This window comes from Myotis myotis, unplaced genomic scaffold (assembly GCF_014108235.1).
Source record: "Myotis myotis isolate mMyoMyo1 unplaced genomic scaffold, mMyoMyo1.p scaffold_m19_p_2, whole genome shotgun sequence".
Taxonomy (NCBI): domain Eukaryota; kingdom Metazoa; phylum Chordata; class Mammalia; order Chiroptera; family Vespertilionidae; genus Myotis; species Myotis myotis.
This window is the reverse complement of record NW_023416324.1, coordinates 187,489,497-187,510,769: the sequence shown is the minus strand read 5'-3', so window position 1 is coordinate 187,510,769 and position 21,273 is coordinate 187,489,497. Positions and strand designations below refer to the sequence as shown.

The following is a 21,273-nucleotide window of genomic DNA, read 5'->3' as shown; positions in this document are numbered from 1 at the left end:
AATTTATTATTTGATTATTTTACATAGTTCATGAAAGTTTTTCTTGCCATTTTGTAGTATTTTCTTTTGTGTTACATATTTTCCCTTCATGTTTTTCCTCCAAATAGAATTTTATGCTGAAATATTTCATATTGACCTAAATATGAAGTTTAAATTGTAAAAGCATTAATAATAAATTTCAAATATGTGAAACCTACTACTGAATGATAAAAGTATAGTTTTCTCTTAATATTTAGCATTCCATTTTATGGATTCCTATGAACTGTTTTTACTCACAGCACTTCTGACACCAAATCCCTGGATTTTCTACACCAAGGAATTCTCTAATTCTCTGCAGACACCAACTGGGTGTGCCACAAATCCATTCAATTCTGACATTAACTACCTGGAGTTAGCACAGATCCCACAGATTTAGGTACTCAGTCTCATAAGACTGCCCTAATTCAGATGCCAATCAAAAGTCTAGCCTCCTATACTTCTGACCAGCTGGCTATATACTGAGGGTTCCTATAATCCCCTCTTCCGTTTCAATAATTCTACTAGATTGGCTCACACTTTGAGGAAGGCACTTTGCTTATTATTAGCAGTTTATTTTACAGAGTACAACTCAGGAGCAGCCAAATGGAAGAGATGCATAGAACAAGGTATTACAAGCAGGGAGCATAGAGTTTCCATGCCTTTTCTAAGTGTGCCACCCTCCAGGCAGCCTAATGTGTTCACAAACCAAATCTATCCAAACCCCATTGTTTGTGTGTTTTTATGGAGGTTCCATTACATAGGCATGATTGTTTAAATCCTTGGCCATTGGTGAATAACTCAATCTTCAGCCCTTCTCCCTCAACCAGTTCCTGGGTTTGGGGGGGTTGTTTGGGAGGGGACCAAAATATGTAACCCTCTAATCATGTGGTTGGTTCCCCTGGCAACCAATCCTATCCTGAAGCTAATTAAGAACCTACCAAGGATCATCTCATTAATAGGAGCTTCTTATGAATAACAAAAGATGCCTCTCTCATTCCTATCACTCAGGAGATTCTAGGGATTTTAGGAGTTCTTGGGACTAGGAGCCAGAGAATGAAGACCAAATATATATTTTTATTATATCACAATATCACAATTGCAATAGTTTATTTGACAAGTCCCTGATAAATAGAAACTTCAGTTAACTTCTTGGTTTATAATCTTTGGGCATTTAATAATATCATATTATTTCCTTAGAATAAATTTCTAAATGTAGAATAACTGAATGTAAAATATTTTTTAGACTTTTGAAGCATTTAACTAATCTGTCTTAAAGCAAGGGAACCAGTTTACATTTCCAGCAGTGTATAAGAGGGCTAGTTCTTTCATATCTACCAACACCGGAGATTGTCATTCTTGTTTATCTTGCATGTGTATAGACAAAAATAATTTTATTAAATTGTAATTTGTAAATGTAAAAGGTTTTATAAGGTGAGTAGAGGAATTGAATTTTAGGAAGCTTTGGAAGTCAGGTTGAGTTTAGACTTGATGTAGAAAAAGATAAGGAAATCTGTAACTGTCCTTAGCTTAGAAGTGATATAATAAAGTGTTGTTTTAGGCAAATCACCTTGATTAATGATTAATCTGTTACAATGATTCAGGTATGATTAAATAAAGTTCAGCAAAGACATACAGAAAGAGTTATAACTAAGTTGAGGGTGTGATGAGAGATAAAAGAAATAAAGAGAAGAACATTTCAGGGTTTTCTATTTGTGAGTTAGGAATGATAGTAATATCATTATAATGACAGGGAAGTTGAAAGGAGAAGGAATTAGACTCCTGAATTTAAGATGATGAAGGAATAGGGAGGTAGAGGGAATATTCACTTGGATGGCCCATTGCAAGTTAAATAGGGAAGAGGCAAGCAGGGCAGAAGAGAGGGTGCAGAATTATCTCCACGATGTGCCTGAGAGAACATCAATAAATATCATTCTTATACTTTTGGAATTGCAAACAAAGGTATAAGAGAAATGGGCTAATGGGTTGAATTTTTCAAAAATGCATTGAAATTTACTGAGTGGATGGAGAGTAGAAAGAACAGTTGAGCAACCTTTATTGAGGCCTAGAATCACAGAAAGAATTTTAGAAATTTTCTACTTTAATAGTTTACAAATTAAATGCTTATAGGAGGTTTAAGATTTTGAAGAAGGTCACGTGAAGACACTGTGTGTGTGTGCACTTGTGTGTGTGTGCACTTGTATGTATGTGCATGTGTGAGAGGAGGGGAGAATATGGGTGTGGAACTGCTCCAGGTTTTTTTATTTACTATATAACCAGAGAAACTACTTATAACCACTTAGTATATTAGGCTTTTCTGTAAGATTTTATTTAAAAAGGGTTATAGTGGACTTGAAAGATTTGAAAACTAGCAAATTAAAAATGGGTAAAAAATTGAGTCTTGAAGAGACTGACTTTAAAATTCATCAATTTATTCATTTATCCAGTGACATTTTAGTGAGTGCCTGCTTTGGGCCACGGACTGAGATAGGGACTGGAAGTACAGAGCAAATAAGAGCAAACAGTCAAAGGGAAGATCATAACCGCCATGCAGATGGGTGTATAAATGCAAAATAAGATGTCAGCCACAGGTCTTAGGTTAGACATCCTTCCAGTATTGTGTCTCACTGCCTTTCACCATGGGAATGGACTTGCCCAGACCCTGAAATGACATCTAAAACTGAATAAGAAATAAAAATAACCCCAAAGAAAGCATTACCAAGTTTAAGAATTTAATCAGGGCCTTACATATTTAAATCAAAGAAAATGACTATTTCCAGATCATTAAAAATAATTATTCCCTACTTCAGGGGTAGTGATCTTAATTTTGAAATTGGACCTTTCCTGTTTTTAGCAGACATTGACTTTTTGGTTCTACCATCATCAACTTCAAATTTGTTTACTTTATATTGAATACACCGAGTCTCTCTCCACACCTCTCCTCTCCCTGTGGTCTTTTTGGTGTCATAGCATCTCTTGCCTCAGGAACTATTGACATACTGATAGCAGCAATGTCTACTGAGGTCCTTTTAACTTTGTCTTGGATCAATGTGTGCGTGCAATTTATTTTAACTTTATGGCTTTACACTTTCTATTATAAAAGCAATGCATCATCATTGAAGGAAATTTGGCACAAATGAACAATAAAATAACACAAAAGAAAAATAATAGAAACTACCCATATCACCATTTAGAAGTAACATTTTTTAATATATTGGTATATACCAAGTCTTCTATTTACATAAATAAATATTCTGCTCTGGGATAGAATATACTCTATCTTCTATTTTATAATTTGTTTATTAAAACATTTTATAATTCTTTAATACCATAATCTAATTTTCTACTATATTTTTAATGAGTGCACTATAATAATAGCTCATATTTATTTAGAATTACCTTTGTGTCAGTCACCACTGAAAAGTAAATTTATATGCATTATCTCATTTAAATTCACAGTAATTGTATAAAGTAGGCATTATTACCATCCCCATCTTAGAAAAGAGAAGGTGAAACACAGTAGAGGTTGGATAATTGACCCAAGATTTCATAGCATGGAAGTGGCAGAGTTTAACAAGAGTTAAACTCAGGTACTAAAACTCTGAAAGCAAACATTTTTCATGCTGACTCTATAGTGCATACTATACCATTGTTTTTATAATTACACTATTCCAATTTCCTGATGGCAGATATTTAGATTTACAAATTTTAATTTATTTTAAAGAAAATTAAAAAAAATTCTTATAGATAAATCTTTGCCTCCCTTGGATGATAATTTATTTAAGATAAACTCTGTTTAAATTTTTTAGGATCCAAGGATAAGTTGCACAATTTATGACATCTAATTTTTATGGAAACATAAATCTTCAGGCAGCCCAGCCTGACAGACTGAAAAGTGGAAGAAATAGAACATTAAATTCAAATCCTTTCTTGATTTCTCAAAAATCGCATCACCACTCTGTATCTTGTGGGAAGCAAGCTAATAATCCTGTTCTGCCCTTAGAGGTATGAAATAATTTAGAAGACTAAAAGGTCATTCATCTGAATTCAAATTTGACAAAATCTTTAAGACGCAGGTGCCCTGCATATATAATGGGCTCTCTCAGTAAGGCTGTGAGGACTGATTAGTCCAGATCTGAAAAATGTCCCTTGTTTCTTATTTTTTGTGATATTTGACCTAAGGAGATGTTCCCCTGAATCCTTTGAAAATTACAGAGATCATCCGAAGCTAAGTAAATGACACATTGCAGGATTAAGGTCAAATGGTCTTCACTGACCTATTGTGCCTTTTGCAAATACATCAGGACATTATATTTACCATTGCAACAGTAGGATTTCCAACTGTGCCTGTTTTCAACATTGGTATGTCTTAAAAATGCTTTTTAAAATGGAAATAATTGACGGCAGAGAGTAAACTGCAATGGCACTTTGGAAATATTTCAACTTTTTATACTTTAACATTTTCCAAACCAAAAATTAAAAGACCTAGCAAATGCATATATACTAGTGGCCCAGTGCACTAAATTTGTGCACATTAAAAGGGAATTAATTAGAGGAAATATTTTAATATTGCTATTTGCCCTTTCTCTATAATAGAAGTCTCAGAGATGAAAGAAAATTAGTAAAATGTATATGAAAATCTCCCTCCTGTCAGGGTCTGGGGTGCGCTGTGGAACCCAGAGTCAAGTCCCCACCCACCTGCGTGGGCCCCGAAATTGTGTGAGACCCAGACTGGGCTGGCCCCACCTCCGTCAAGCCCCACAGGATGGGGGGCACAGCCTCAGGTCCCTCAGCCCAGGACCAGGCAGGGGGTGAAGCCTCAGGTCCTGCATCAAGCCCCACCAGGTGAGGGATACAGCCTCAGCCGCAACCTCAGGTCCCCTGGCCCTGGTGCCAGGGAGGGGAGTGCAGCTTCAAGTCCCCTGGCCCATCCTTAGGTCCCCCAGCCTGGCCTTGGGTCCCCCGGCTCTGGTGTGAGAGCACGAGGGCACGAGGATGTGATGACGCAATGACCATTTGCATATTAGCTCTTTATTATATAGGACAATTTCCTTGAAGAGTTTAGTATCCCACTGCTACCATTGTTCTCAACCTCCTGCCTTCCTATGTTTATGCATCATAATTATGGATTGGGTTCAACATTCTCTAGTTTTGTTTTCATCGGTCACCTTGTGTTATTAGACAAGCAGTACAACCTAATGGTCTACAGCAAGCATTTCAAACTCGTGGCCAGCAGGTTGCATGCATCATTTATACGAGTTTGACATGCTTGGTCTACAGGACTGTGGGGTCAGATAGATCTGGGTTGGAGTCTCAGCTCCCTCACTCACTGGGATGATAAGCATTTATCTAAATCTTTAGTATTTCCTCATCTCTTGTTTGGGAATAGTACTCATACATCTATACTAATAAAAGGGTAATATGCTAATTGGACCAGACATCTTCTGGACATCCTTCCAGATGTCCTTCTGAACAAAGCCATCATGGCAGGGGCCGAGGCAGAGGCAGTTAGGGGCAATCAGGTCGGCAGAGGAGAGCAGTTAGGGGTGACCAGGCCAGCAGGGGTGAGAAGTTAGGGGCGACCAGGCCAGCAAGGGAGGGCAGTTAGGGGTGACCAGGCCGGCAGGGGGCGGCAGTTAGGAGTGATCAGGGAGACAGGCAGGTGAGTGGTTAGGAGCCAGCAATCCCAGATTGTGAGAGGGATGTCCGACTGCCTGTTTAGGCCTGATCCTGCAGAGGTCCTGGAATGGAGAGGGTGCAGGTTGGGCTGAGGGGACACCCCTCTCCATGCACAAATTTTATGCACTGGGCCTCTAGTATATCATAAGGTTGTGAATGAAGAGTAAATAGGATAATGCATGTAAAGAGCTTAGTAAGTTGCCGGACTCACAATAAATGGCTAGAAAGCTAAAGCAGAAAGAGTACTTGTCAGCTGCAGGGTCACAAAACTTTCTTGACAGAGTCAGGACTGGAATTCAGTCTTACTGATGACACCAAATCCTATGCTCAAACCATAAACACCCCACCTGGTCACCCTTCCAGAGGCCTCACCTTGCAGGCTCTCGTTGCTTGCTTACTGAGATTTACGAACCAATTCCTGTACATGCTCAAACTTTTCCTCCATCCCATTTTTCCCCAGGAAGAAAAGCCCCATTTCCTTTTCAGCTTTTCTGTCCCTTTTATTCATTATTATTGGCTAAATTTAATTCTTTCTCTTTGCCAATTATTTTCTGAAGCCCTCATCAGCTGGGTATATTGCCCTTTATAAGATACTAGAGGCCCAGTACACAAAAATTGTGCACTGGAGCAGGGGGTCCCTCAGCCTGGACTGCACCCTCTTGCAGTTCGGGACCCCTCGGGGGATGTCTGCCTGCTGGCTTAGGCTCTCCTGCAGACCGGGACCCCTCGCCCCTTACCACCTGCCTGCAGGGCTCCTTAGTGCTGCAGTGAGCCCGGCTTCTGGCTGAATGGCACTCCCCTGAGGGAGCACACTGACCACCAGGGGGCAGCTCCTGCATTGAACGTCTGCCCCCTGGTGGTCAGTGCATGTCATAGCGACCGGTTGTTCTGCAGTTTGGTCAATTTGCATATTAGGGTTTTATTATATAGGATATTTGTTAGCAGCCCATCTCTAAAACTATCATGAGAGAGAGCACCCAGGGTCTCTCCCTCCAATATAGTGTAAGAGTTAGAAACAGGTTCTGAATTCAGCCACATGGGTTTAAAGCCCTCTTTTTCCACAAATCCCGTCTGTCACTTTTTACCTTAGAGACTTTGAATGTGTTTTCTGCTTCAGTTTCTTTATCTATAAAATGGAGACTAAATTGTACCTACTTCACTGAGTTGTTGTGAAGATTAAATGAATGAATATATGTAAAGCCCTTTCTTAAAACAGTGTGTAGAACATATTAAGCCCTATAGAAACATTATCTGTAATTTTAATAAGTATCTATAATTATTATAATAATCACTATTATTTAAGATTTCCAAATGTAGCTCAGAGCTATTATCTCTTCCAAATTCATCTTCTTGCTCCCTGCTACCATCCAGTAAATAACTTGTCCTCAACTTACTTGAATGATGTATTGAATATGTGAGAAGTACCTATAACTATGCTTAGCACAAGGGAAACACTCATAAATTCTAGCCCTTTTTGGTGACTCTACACCCCTCAGCAGTTTGCTCTTGACTTTCTTTTCGAAAGTTTCTTCCTTCATATTTTGAGGACTTAATCTTTCCTACCCCGGTTCTTTTCCTAGTACTTGATCTTGTCCTTCTAGTCTTTTCCCATAAGTACTTACTTGTTCATTTCCCCACACAGTGTAAACTCCTTGAGGGCAATGTGAATACTTTATTTATCTTTTTCTCCTAGTACCTTACACATGGTAAGAATTTAGTGAATCTTTGCTGACTTTAGTATTTGTCTTGAATCTCTTAACTCCCTCCATAAGAATTCTTTATTTCCCCAACTCCATTCAGGTTTAAGTATACACTCTGGATTTTCATACCTCTCATAGTTGTTTTACTTCAAATATCTTGAATTCTAAAATCTCTCTTTCTGATACTAGCTTATTTCAATTTCTCTCTTTATTATATTTATACTAATAATGCCGGATACTTATTGAGTCCCTATAATATTCTGGTATAGTGTTAGTTTCCTTGCATAGGTTGCTTCACTTAACATTCATAACAACCCCATAATTAGTATTATGCTTGTTTTACAGATAAGGGACTTAAGGCTTCAATAAGTCAAGTGATTGTCTCAAGGTCACAGAGCTAGTGGCTTGGGCAGAGTCCGGCTCCGCATTGATGTCCCTCTGATCTTTTCTCTGTGGCATTTTGAAAGTTTAGCATGTTAAATGTCAACATGAGTATTCTAGACAATAATTATTATAGCAATTCTGAGGCATAGGAAATTTTAAATTATATATTTAACTTTTAAAAGAATGTTTAGCTCCTGTCCATTGATTTCCCCATTGCATCTATTAATGCTTCACACAGCCGTCTCCAAGTACCTCTGAGAATGTGGCATTTGACTACCAGACCTCTTGTCAGAGCTAACTGCAATTGTGTTAGAAATTGGTTCTCCAGCTGGGCTGGGCTGCAGTTAGGAAACATGATTGTAGATGGTGAACTGCCACTGCTGGGATGTGAACCAGACATGAATGTTAAGCAATAGTATCCACAATTTGCAACCCAGGAACTGCCAAATTGACAGCTAGACTAAACTATAGCAGCATAGGAAGATGTGGTTGGTTTCTTCATGGAGTCAATACAAAGTCTTATATTGTACTTTGATGAATACAATCCTAGTGTCTCATAAACTGAGGTGCTGTTGATTATGAATCTCAGTTAGATTCTTAGCGAGGATTTCATGTCTGAGAGCCCTTGTAAGCCTCATAATGACCCTAACTCTGGTTGGTTTGAATTAGTCTTTAAAGGGAACATGTAGTTCATTAAGCGTGTAGAAGCTCCAAAGGCAGCCACGCTTCTCTCCAGGCACTAAATAGATTTCTTGCATTTTATCTAGGACCAGATGAAAGGGATCCATAATGCTGAGCTAGAAAGAAGACTTGAGTCACTGAGGGACTTGAACAGATATAGTGAATGCATGAAATGAATAATATTAGCTATGAGCAAAACTTAAAAGGAAAATCTAAAGGTTTGGGGGATTTTCTGTCTCTTTTTAAAGAGCATGTACCAAATATTGTTTTATCTCATTTTTGCTTTGAGGATTTATTTATTTCAGGCTCAAAATAGCAATTTGGTATTTTACCAGAGAGACAATTTACTGACCTTCCTCACCATCCTTTCACTTATTGAGTTGTCATTTATTTCCTTCATGCAAGCAAGGGACATTTTCACATTCCTAATCCGTGGCAGGCACCGGGTTTGGAAATGAATTCTTGGATACAAAAGTCAGAGGTCCCTGCCCTTAAGAAGCTCTGTCCAGGTCTGGAAAGGGAGACAAGTGCGCGAGTGTAGCGGCACAGTAGTAAAGGTGTGCATAAATATTAGGGGAACCCACGTGAATAGCACGTAAGCCAGCCTAAAGGTGTGGAGAGGGCTTTTAAAAGGCAATAACACCTAACTTTTGAAAGAAGAGTAGGAATTGATCCAGAGAAGAGAAGTGCTAAGGGCCCAGACATACTCTACATTGTATAATTACTGCAAAAATGGAGAGCCCATTATATTTCAATATCAATGATTACAGAACCTATCAGAATTTTAGAGTGCATATTTTTATTACCATATGTTCAAGTAATTTTTCTCGGCAAAATATTTCTTGGGCCAGAACATGTTTCCTGATAAAATGTCATTGTATTTTCATGTATAAAGATGTGCATTGTTTAGCCACATGGGTACTTTGTTAAACAAACCTTAGGAGTAGAATAATTGGCTTTGAATCATGTTTGAAAGTCAAGAAGTTAGAATCTAAAGAGAGATGAGATCAGGGACTCTAACTAGTAAGTGCCTTTAACAAATGCTCTTGGGCCTATAGGGATGTGCATAGAGGTTACCAATATACTATATTTCTGAGAAAGTGATTTCTCCCCATGACATCTTAACCCTGTCTTTAACTGCCAGAATTCTGGTTCCCAGAAAAATTCTGGGCTGTTTGAAATTTGTGTAACTGGTTATAATAAAATAATGTTTAGCTGCTTTAGTGTACATTTGCACAAATTCTAAAAGTGTACTTTCCATAAAAATTTAGAAGTTTAAATTGGCCCATATAGTTTGCAAGGTAGATACATGTTTAATTTTATAAATAACTCAAAACTGCCTCTCTAGCTGTACTTTTGCAATACGTCTCCTGATAGTAGAATATATGGAAAAATTCATTTGAGATAAATATTATAATTAGAACCAACCTTTGAATTGTTAAATCTTATTTTTATCTGATAGTTTTTAAAAGCCCAAATAAGGTTTGAAGTCATATTGAAAATACATAAAATATATTTTTTGCTCAAACATTTTCCAAAATTGTGACTAATAATCATTTTTTAAATAATTTCCAGAATTTGAGCTGTCCATGATAAATTGCTATATATTATTTTAAACTGCTGTTAAACTAACATATTTAGTGAAATATGCCAGTTTACCCATACAAATTACCTTCTTATTTATATTCTCCAAGTTCTATAGGAAGTGAAAAAGAAACAACAATTTCTTTTTAATTTGAAACATCTTAAGAGTGTATAAGCATGCAAGATACTGAGGGATTTAAGATTGCAAAGTCGGTGAAAGATTTTATCCCACGTGCCTTCAGGGTGACTGTTATGAAATGAAGCATTTTCTTAATAAAATACACATATCCTATCTAATAATAGACAAACATGGTAATTGACCGTACCTTCGGTATGTTTCCCATTGGCTAATCAGGGTGATATGCAAATTAACTGCCAACAAAGATGGCAGTTAACTGCCGACAAGGATGGCAGTTAATTTGCATATGTAGGTGCAATGCTGGTATGCAAAAGGGGAAGGATGGAAGAAGCCGCCTGTCGCTGATGGTGATCAGAAACCCAGGTGGCAGGCAAGAGCTGGGAGGCAGGGAAGAGGCGGCTGCTGGCGGCCTCCTCTTCCCTGCCCCCTTCCCCCGACCCGCCGGTGATCGGTGATTGGAGAAGCCGGGCAGAGCAGGGAAGAGGTGGCCGCTGGCATCTGCCTCTTCCCTGCCCCCCACTGCTGGTGATCAGTGATCGGAGAAGCCGGGCAGGGCAGGGAAGAGGTGGCCGCTGGTGAAAGCCTATGTGCACTTCCTGGAGATGAGCCTGGAAGCCAAGAATGTCTGTGTCCTGCTGTCACAGAGCCAGCTGTTTGAGGAGCCTGAGCTGACCCAGCGTTGCTGGGAGGTCATTGATGTGCAGGCAGAGATGGCCCTGTGGTCCGAGGGCTTCTGCGAGATCAATTGGCAGACCCTGGAGGTCGTCGTCACCCAGAAGGCCCTCAACACCAAGGAGGCGGTGGTCTTTGAGGCCGTGCTCAACTGGGCCGAGGCCAAGTGCAAGTGGCAGGGCCTGCCCGCCATCCTGTGCAACAAGAGGCACGTCCTGGGGCCAGCCCTCTACCTGGTCCGCATTCCGACCATGACTTTGGAGGAGTTTGCCAATGGTGCTGCCCAGTCGGACATCCTGATGCTGGGGGAGACCCACAACATCTTCCTGTGGTACACAGTGGCCAACAAGCCCACACTCGACTTCCCGGTGACCAAGAGGCAAGGCCTGGTGCCACTGCTTCCAGTCCTCGGCCTACTGCAGCAACCAGTGGCACTACCAGGGGTGCTGTGACAGCATCCAGTTTGCGGCAGACAGGAGGGTATTTGTGGCGTGGCTGCGTCTGTACGGGTCCAGCTCCAGGAAAGCCGAGTACAGTGTGAAGATCGAGCTCAAGTGCCTGCGGGTGGTCCTCGCCCAGAACCTGACCAGGTTCGTGTCCGACGGCTCCAGCAGCACCTTCCCGGTCTTGTTCGAGCACCTGGTGCAGGTGGAGCAGGACACCTTCTACATGGCCAGCACTGTGCTGGACAGCAGTGAACTCAGCTACTTTGGGCAGGAGGGCCTGACGGAGATGCAGTGCGGGAAGGTGACCTTCCAGTTCCAGTGCTCCTCCGACAGCACCAACGGCACCGGGGTGCAGGGAGGGCAGATCCCCGAGCTCATCTTCTATGCTGGAGGCCATGGGCATGCAGGCTCTGAGGGCACAGAGGGCCGCACCCTTTCTCCTCGCCAGGACAAGCTTCAGGACTCCTAACCTTTTGTGTGCAGCTGGCTGTAGCCAGAGGTATAAATGAGATGTTTATACATGGCCAGAGCCCGGTTCTGAATACAGGGGGCTGGTTCGCATCACATCTCCTGCACATTGGGGTGAACACTCAGGTGGAGGGTGGATTTGGGGACAGAGGGCAGCCTGGACCCCACCAGAAGTGCCCACACCACCTGCTTTGTGAGCTTGGCTGTCCCTCCCACTCTCCTAGATTTTGTTCTGAGTTGTTCTAAGCTTAAGACCTTCCCTCCAAATCTAAAACCTGGGAAAAGTCATTTAAAAAAAAGTCAAGAAATTATTAAAAATACAGGTACTTTGGAAAAAAAAAATACAGGTACTTCTCTGAACACCGGCCAGGGAAGAGGCCGGCGGCTGCAGCTGATGTTTGGAGAAGCACCTGTATTTTTTTTTTTTCAAAGTACCTGTATTTTTAATATTTTCTTGACATGGTAAAAGAATTTTACATTACTATCCAAGGGTGGTGGGGTGAGGAGAAGGAGCAGCAGAACAATCCAACAAACAAAAAGGGAAACAGAAATACATGGCGGAAGGGATTTGAAGGGTGGGTAGGGGCATTGCCCAACTAAAATGCAATTGGTTTTTTACTGAGTATCATTCATGGGAAGACAGCATCCTGACTCCTTCTCTATACAGCATATTGGGAGTAAAGATGATGCATCCAAGTGGAAATATGATTAGGGGTTGGAAGACAGACAGGGAAAGAAGAAGTCAGAAATAGACACTAAGAGAGTCACTGGCTGGCTGGCTGCAAACACTGACCCTCCAGTAGTAATAGAATAAAAGAGTGGGGGGTATCTCTGGAAGATTCAAGAGATGGGGGCAACTCTTCTATGGTTTTGACTTGCCCAGCAGATTTCCACATACACACGTGTACACGCCTATGTTTGCATGCACACATATATACACATAACTGACTGCCCTCCCTGGAAGCACAGAAGAAGAAGAAGCTGCCAGAAGAAGAAGCCACCCACCTTTGGTCCAGGCGCCAGTGCCTGCAGCTGGCTGTATCCCAGGAGACTGACAAGCCACCTGCCCGAGGTCCCAGGCTGCAGCCACCCGGAGAAGCTGCCAGCCCTGTGGTCCAGGGCACCAGCACCTGTGGCCAGGGAAATAGGTTCCCTCTTCTCCTACTACAGTCATTACTTCAATATTCCCCTTCTGAATTTCTCTTCTGTGCTGCAACCCAACTCCACTTTTCATCTGAATGATATGGAACAGAGAGAGCAGTGTTAAAAGCTTACATTTTTAAGCCGGTAAGGTTGGTACTTAAACATACAAATGGAAAACTAGAGTCCTTAAGGTGACAAAGGCTACAAAGGACAGGGACAGCGCATGGCCTATTATATCCAGCAATCCATATGGGGACTGAAAACTTTGCAATGATGACAATTAGTGAAGATATGAATCAACTAAAATAGTTGACAGGGACAATTCTTCCATCTTTGAAAATATCTACATCAAATCTGTTTAAATAGATTTTCATCTGCATAATATAACACATTCTGACAAGACCACCACCACCACCAATGTGGTCAGTGCTGTGCCAATAAATGTTTAATAACTGAGCCCCCCCCGCCCCCCCGCACAAATTTTTGTGCACTGGGCTACTAGTGTTTTATAATCTTCAATAAATAGATTATTACACCAAAATTCAGGAGATCTGGAAATTTTACTTTTAACCCTATCACTTATCCACTTAAAATCTTTATTGGTTTACTATTGAACTTAAAATAAATTTCAACAAGACACAGGCAGTCATTTTTATCTTTTCTTCTCCTTTATGTAATGAGCTTTTCTTTGTCCTTTGGATCCTATTAAGATTTTCTCTTTATTACTGGTTTTCATCCATTTGTTCATGAAGTATCATGGTTCAGTTTTCTCTATTTTTATTCTGCTCGGGTTAATTGAGACTCTAGAGTATGTGGGTTTAATTTTCTTCAAATTTGGAAAATTAGTTATTTTCTTTCAAAGTTTTTTTTTCTTTTCCTAATTCTCTATTCTCTCTTTCTGAGATTCTAGTTTATTATATGTTTTTTTTTCCCACTGGTCACTTAAATTCTGTTCATTTTGTTTTCATACTGCTTTGCTTTTTTCATTAAACTTTTTTGGAGATAATTTTAGGTTCATCTGCAGTTTTATCAGATAATATAGAGAGAGCTCATGTACATTTTCCAGTTTCTCCCAATGGTGACATCTTGCAAAATTACAAAACAATATCAGAACCAGGCCGAAACCCGTTTGGCTCAGTGGATAGAGCGTCGGCCTGCGGACTGAAGGGTCCCAGGTTCGATTCTGGTCAAGGGCATGTACCTGGGTTGCGGGCACTTCCCCAGTGGGGGATGTGCAGGAGGCAGCTGATCGATGTTTCTCTCTCATCTATGTTTCTAACTCTCTATCTCTCTCCCTTCTCTCTGTAAAAAATCAATAAAATATATTTAAAAAAAAATATCACAACCAGGATATTGATATTGACACTGTCAAGATTTTCAGACCTTTTTTTTATTACCACAAGGATCCCTCATGTTGACATTTAACAGCCATTATCACTTTCCTTTCATGCGTATTCCCTCCCTAACCCCTGACGAGTACTATGCTATCCATTTCTATAATTTTTCATTTCAAGAATGTTATATAAATAGAATTACATAGTATGTAACTATTATGGATTAGCTTTTTTCACTCAGCATAATTCTCTGGAGATTCATCCAAGTTATTGCTTGTAGCAGTAGTTTATAGTATTGCATGGTATGAATATGCCAGTTTATTTATACATTTTTATCTAGATTGATGTCAGTTTTAGTGGTATTAACAAGGCTTATTTTTTTCTATTTTTTAAGTTATTTTTTTTACATTTAAGTTTTTAATATATTTTTTTGTTAAGACTTAAATTTAAGTGTTTGTTAGACTTAAATTTAAGAGTTTCATAGAGAACTGATACTAGGCAGAAGCAACACAAGTAGGGAAAAGATAGGGAAAGGTAAGAATAAAAGGAAAGCAAATATAATTATTAGTATAGAAATATAAGATCTGAAATTTAGGTCAAGATTTATTTGGTTGCCTATACATTTGTTGAAAAGGTTATCTTTCTTCATTAAATTGCTTTTGATAGTACTGGGATTTGCCATAGGGAGGTTATATTTAGCCCTTTTCTGGAACAGTAACAACACCTTATAGTTAAAGACCTTAGGCATTAAGAAGGCATTAATGACAATAAGAAATTAAAGTAAGTTTAAAGAAAAGGTTCCCAGATGTAGTGGTTGATGAGAAAAGCATATCAAAGATAATTGAAATCTACTTTATAATCTTGCTTCTGATAGAAACAATCCCTCATTTTTCAAGGGTAAGAGGACACGTTACCTACTCATTGTCTTGAGAGCTGGTGACAGGGGATATGGATTAAAAATATCAAGTTTCTAATATAAATATGGCTGTATAGGTCAACATCTTCTCGCCCTGTGACAAAACAGACAGATGCAATGAAGGAAGCAAACAAAACCAAAAAGGTCCAGCAAGGATGGAGGGGAGGTCAAATGTGGGGGCAGATTGAATCTGTAGACTTAAATTTAAGAGTTTCATAGAGAACTGATACTAGGCAGAAGCAACACAAGTAGGGAAAAGATAGGGAAAGGTAAGAATAAAAGGAAAGCAAGTATAATTATTAGTATAGAAATTCATGGAATAGAGAATAGAAAAATAAGAGAGAAAGTAAATATAACCCAAAATTGGTTCTTTGAAAAGATAAATAAAACTGAAAAAGCTTTAGCTAGAGTGACAAAGGAAAAAAAGAGAGATGACTCAAATTATTTAAAACATGAATGAAAGAGGGAACATCACTACTGACCCTTAGGAAATAAAAAAGAGAATAAGGTAACACTGAACTGTATTACAACAAATTGGATGACTTAGATGAAATGAACAAGTTCTTAGAATGACAAGAACTACTGAATCAGACTTCTAAAAAATAGAAGATCTGGTTAGACGTATAATAAGTAGAGAGATAGAATTAGTAATTTTTAAAACTTCCCATTAAGAAAAACTCAGGCCCAGATGGTTTCAATGGTGAAATATTCCAAGCATTTAAAGAACAATAAATGTAAGTTCTTCACAAATTATTTCAAAATGTAGAAAAGGAGAGGAAACTTCCCAACTCATTCTATAGGGCCAGTATTATTGCCCTGATACAAAAACCAGACAGGGATTTAACAAGAAAGAACACTGCAGACCAATATGAATATGAATATGAATATAAATCCTATATAATAAAAGACTAATATGCAAATTGACCAAACAGCAAAATGACCTGTGGCTATGATGTGCACTGACCACCAGGGGGCAGATGCTCAATGCAGGAGCTGCCCCCTGGCGGTCAGTGTGCTCCCACAGGGGGAGCACTGCTCAGCCAGAAGCCAGTCTCAAAGCTGGTGAGCACAGTGGCAGTGGCGGGTGCAGGCTGGGCTGAGGAACCCAGTGCACTAATTTCGTGCACAAGGCCACTAGTATAAATATAAATATCCTCAACAAAATACAAGGAAACCACATCCAACAATATATAAAATGGAATATACACTATGATCAAACCAGATGTTTCTCAGGAAAACAAGGTCAGTTTAATATCTAATAATCAGTTGGGGTCATATCCCATATTGATAGAATAAAGGACAAACACATATTATCATCTCAATAGATGCAGGGGAGGGGGAACACACTAAAAAATCAAATATCCTTTTGTGGTAAATATAACTCAATGAACTGGAAATAGAAGAGAACTTCTTTAATCTGATAGATGAAACCTATAAAAACACACAGTGAACATTATGCTTAATTAGGGAAATTTTCTACCCAAGATCAGGAGAAGACAAGAATCTGTTCATACCACTTCTTTCAACATTTTACTGGAAGTTATAGCCAGAGCAAAAAGGACAAGAAAATAAAATAAAAATCACCTCGATTAGAAAGGGGGAGTTAAAATATCTCTATTTGGTGATGAAATCATCTTGTATGTAGAAAATATTAAGGAATCCACTGACAAAAATATTAGAACTAATAAAAAAATTCATCAAAGTTGCAGGAAATAAGGTCGACATATAAAAATCAAGTGGATTTCTATGCACTAGCAAAGAACAATCTGAAAGTAAAATTTAAAAAAAATGTCTATTTATAATAGCATCAAAAATAATAAAACGAGTAAGAACAAATTTAATAAAGCAATGCAAAAATTATATACTGAAAACTGTAAAACATTGTTGAAATTAATTAAAGACCTAAAATAAATGGAAATACTCTTCCTAATTGGTCTGCGTTTTCAACTCAACCTCTCCCCAAATAAAAGCAAGGAGCAAAACAATGTCTATTGCATCTGAGATGATAGGTAGATGGATGGATGGATAGATAGATAGATAGATAGATAGATAGATAGATAGATAGACAGATAGATGATAGATTGCTGGGAGCCGGTCCATCCTTGCTGTTTCAAGGGACCTGGCATATATGGCATGCTGTTCTTAATATGTTTGCTCACCTTCTTGGCACTATGTGTTTTAACCAAGGTCACCTCTCTGAGAAAGGTTGTTTCCCCAGGTAGGGATTTTCCCCTGAAGTTAGGGAGGGAATAAAACCACTTAACTAAGTGCCAGGCGGGTAATTAATCACTCTAACTACGAACAATCATGCTTAAGCTACATAATCTTTACTCCCTGGAATGGAGATAAGAAACGCCCTAACCTTTGGAATAGAGATTGATAGGATTGGAATCAACTGGTATAAATACAGATGTAACAAGACAACAGGACACAGAACCTAGACACAGAACCTACACAGAACCTACACAGAACCTAGAGACAGAAGAACTTCGCTGGAGAGAACATGGCAAAAGATCCTGGACAGAAAATGGCCATAGAACCTAGAAACAGAACCTAGAGACAGAACATGGCAAAAGATCCTGGACAGAAACTGGCAACAGAACCTAGAGACAGAACCTAGCGAGAGAACCTGGACCTGGCTGAAGAACCTAGAGACAGAACCTGGCTACAGAACCTGGATAGAACATGGCAAGAGAACCTGACTAGAACCTGGTGACTGAACCTGGCTGGAGAACCTGGACAGAACTTGGCTGGAGAACCTAGTGAGGGAACATGGCTACAGAACCTGGCTGGAGAACCTGGAGAACCTGGCTGGAGAACCTAGCAAGAGAACATGGACACAGACCTGGCTGGAGATCCTGACCAGAACTTGGCTAGAGATCCTGGCTAGGCTGCTGATCAACTGAACACTGTCTCCGTGTCATTCCTTCTTCGCTGACTCCGTCCACACCTTTGGGGACCCCTGGACCTGCTGGGGTTGGACCCCGGCAATAGATAGATATTTGTATTACTTATATTTTCATAGTCTGTAAGGATTTACAAGAAATGCATGAAAGCATTTATCTATAATAGTGATTGGATTAAAAGGGGAGAATGTGGAGATAAGGTAGCTTTATACATTGTTTTGCTCTTTGTATTGTGCATTATGTTTTTTACATATGGGGGACTGCAGTCCCACCCTAGCAGCCTTTAATGTAGACAAGGCTGGATTCCCAAAGTCAGACCAGAATCACTTCAACCATAAATTCGGTAAGCTCTGTAAGGAGATGTTCCTGATAGGATGTGTGGCTTCACATCAGTTTGGATATTCAGAGACTATAACTAATCCTAAGACGGGAGCAAGTGAGGGAGAGAAGGAGGCCAGCTGGATAATTCCAGAGGGATCTGAACTTCTTTCTTTCATTTCCATGGCAGCTGTAGCTAAGAATTGACCCTGTCTCTCCAGTTGGCCTTGTCTCACACAGATAGGCAGAGAAGGTCTAGAGGTGATAAAAAGGTTTGTGTATGAATGATTCTGCTGCTCAAAGTTGTAGAAAAGATGGAGAGAGAAGGTGGGGGGAGAGCAAAGGTGTATGGAGGATTTTCTGCTGACTCCATTTAACTTTGGGCACCAGGTATACTTTTGGGAAGAGTGAAATTAAGCTACTTCTTCTTTGGCCTTGATCCATGTTTTGATTTGTTCAGACTTTGGAGTTCAGATCACACAGTAGGAAACATTTTGATGAATTAGTTGCATCTGAAGTGGGAAAGAATTTTCAAGTGTCCTGACCATCTTTATGTGAGAAACCCAGTGGCCCCAGTTCCCTCTTTACCTTTCTCCAGCCTTCCACTCTATATAACTTTCTCAAGTTAATTAATTGCAAACTATCACTGCTTAATTGCTTTTAGAGATGGACCCCTGCACAGGTGTGAATGGATGTGCCCACATCTGTCAGAGGGAGAATGGAGTGGCCAGGTGTGCCTGTCACCCAGGGTACCAGCTGTCTGAAGACAAAAAGGCCTGCAGAGGTAGGAAAATGAATCTGATAGCTTAATTATGTAATTGTTTGAAATTTTGTGGTAATGTAGTTTGAATAGTTAGAGCAGCTAGGAGAAAGGTGTTTTCATTTATGCTTAAAAAGGAACATTTGTGCTCTTATTTGATCATTCTGAAAAGCGTTTTATGATACTATAAAAACTCAGAGACATTTTTAATTACAAAGAAAAGGTCTGGGGTAGCTTCAGAATTAATGCATTTGGGTTTCTGTTTCTCATTCTGAAGTGAGTTCCAGAATTAATATTTCAAAACCTTCCATAACCACATAGGGAAGTTTTTCATTTTATTTTAGGCCACAGAAGGTATGGATAACCTTTGAAAACCAAGTATGTCCAAAAGTGTTCTTAGAGTTAGGGGCAATTGAAACAAAAAAGGAAGGGAAGGAAGGAAGGAAGGAAGGAAGGAAGGAAGGAAGGAAGGAAGGAAGGAAGGAAGGAAGGAAGGAAGGAATGGAGGGAGGAAGGAAAGCTACAAATTCAAGGTTACATATTTCTGTTTCCTAGATATAACAAAACATACTTCAATTCACAGATGAAGTGATAAATTATTTGATGACCAGAACTGATAAATGACGTTATTCCTGTGGGACAGTGTTTTGTTTTAATAACTTCTGAGAAATTGCAGAATCCTTCATTTTATCATAACATTTTCATGACATGAGAAATGGTATATTTGGATTAATTATAAAAAATATCAAAACGTTTCCTGACTTATGGGACTGATATTTTGAGAAAATGAAAAAGTATTAAAGAGTGGTGTTAGGTGTGTTTTTTTTTTTTTTTCTTTAAGCCAAAACTAAGATAGAATTTTCTATGGACTGTGTTAACACCTTTTTCTGACAGAAAATGTTTCTGTTTTGTCCTCTGTTTACATAGGACCTGCCTCTCTCAGCACCTGGTACAAAATAGGATCTGTTAAATGTTTATGGGAAATCGATAGATATATACCTATATAGATATGTGCATACACCTATATCTATATACATAAAATCTCTTTCAAAGTTTTTATGTAAAACAATTCTTCTTAGAAAGTCTATCCCCCTAATTACTACCTACTTAGGGTTTTACGTAATGGGCATTTCTCTTAAGTGCCCTGGTATAGATGACAAGGCGGACCTTCTGGTAGGGAAAAACGATTGTGAGATCTATTCATCTAAAGGGAAGGAGCAAGGACTACATGGGCCACAAAATGAAGTGACACTGAATAGACTTGGCTCTCAGTGTCAGGAGAGAGGGCACCACTGTTTCAATAGCGCAGCCTAGGGACAGTCATAAGAACAACATATATTGTAGATTGCTACATATGAAGGCCTCAAACCTGCCTTATCTATGGCCACCCGTACTGACTACCTTAAATCAGGGAAATATAATATTTTGTTATGAATATGATATATATTCCAAAGACAAACTGTAATGACTTCTACCTATATTATTAGGACATAGAGAATGTCTATATTTTTTATTTGTGTTCTTTTCTCTTTCTACCAATTAATAAATACTAGTAGGTTATAATAGAAATAAGTGTTTGAGAGCATAAGCCTACACTAGAATTACTGTCATTAGCAGTTAGTTTATTTGTAAATATGGATTCATTGGGATATTTTTCTGTTACACTGGACATGGGGGTCGAAGGGGAAGGAATGCTTTAGTTAATGTTTATAGTTTACACATAAATCAGAATTCAACCTCCAAAGACAGCCACTGTGTGTTTCTCTCTCTGCAGACATAAATGAGTGTGCAGAAGGGCTTGCTCACTGCGGCCATCGCTGTGTGAACTCAGTGGGATCTTTCACTTGTGCCTGTCACCCTGGCTCTGAGCTGGGAGCTGATGGAAAACGGTGTTACAGTAAGTGGCAGCAATCACAGCCCTGGGAATGTGTGACATTTGACAAGTATTAAACAAGAGTAATGAAAGAACAACACTGAATATCTTGCCAATGCAAAGCTCCTGAGAATGTTTGCCACTGGGATGCGGTAGGGATGAGAGCTTAGAAGTTCAAACCCTTTATTTATTTTAAAGAAATGGGCCCAGAGTCAATAGAAAATATGTAGAATCTAAAAAACAAAATAAATGGAT

The 21,273-nt window shown here is 39.3% G+C and overlaps 2 protein-coding genes across 2 annotated transcripts in view; both read left to right on the top strand.

Moving 5' to 3' along the window:
- The window catches only part of LOC118677522 (EGF-like and EMI domain-containing protein 1), a 610,230-nt gene that overhangs the window by 469,403 nt on the left and 119,554 nt on the right, over positions 1–21,273 (top strand). The window contains exons 7-8 of the mRNA XM_036352669.1: positions 19,050–19,169; positions 20,920–21,042. Coding sequence (XP_036208562.1) covers positions 19,050–19,169; positions 20,920–21,042 — 243 coding nt within the window. The remainder of the gene's footprint in view (positions 1–19,049; positions 19,170–20,919; positions 21,043–21,273) is intronic.
- Positions 10,221–11,769, top strand: LOC118677613 (BTB/POZ domain-containing protein 6-like). The gene is given in 3 exon segments (XM_036352812.1): positions 10,221–10,286; positions 10,728–11,242; positions 11,244–11,769. Coding segments are annotated over 3 exon segments (1,107 nt in total).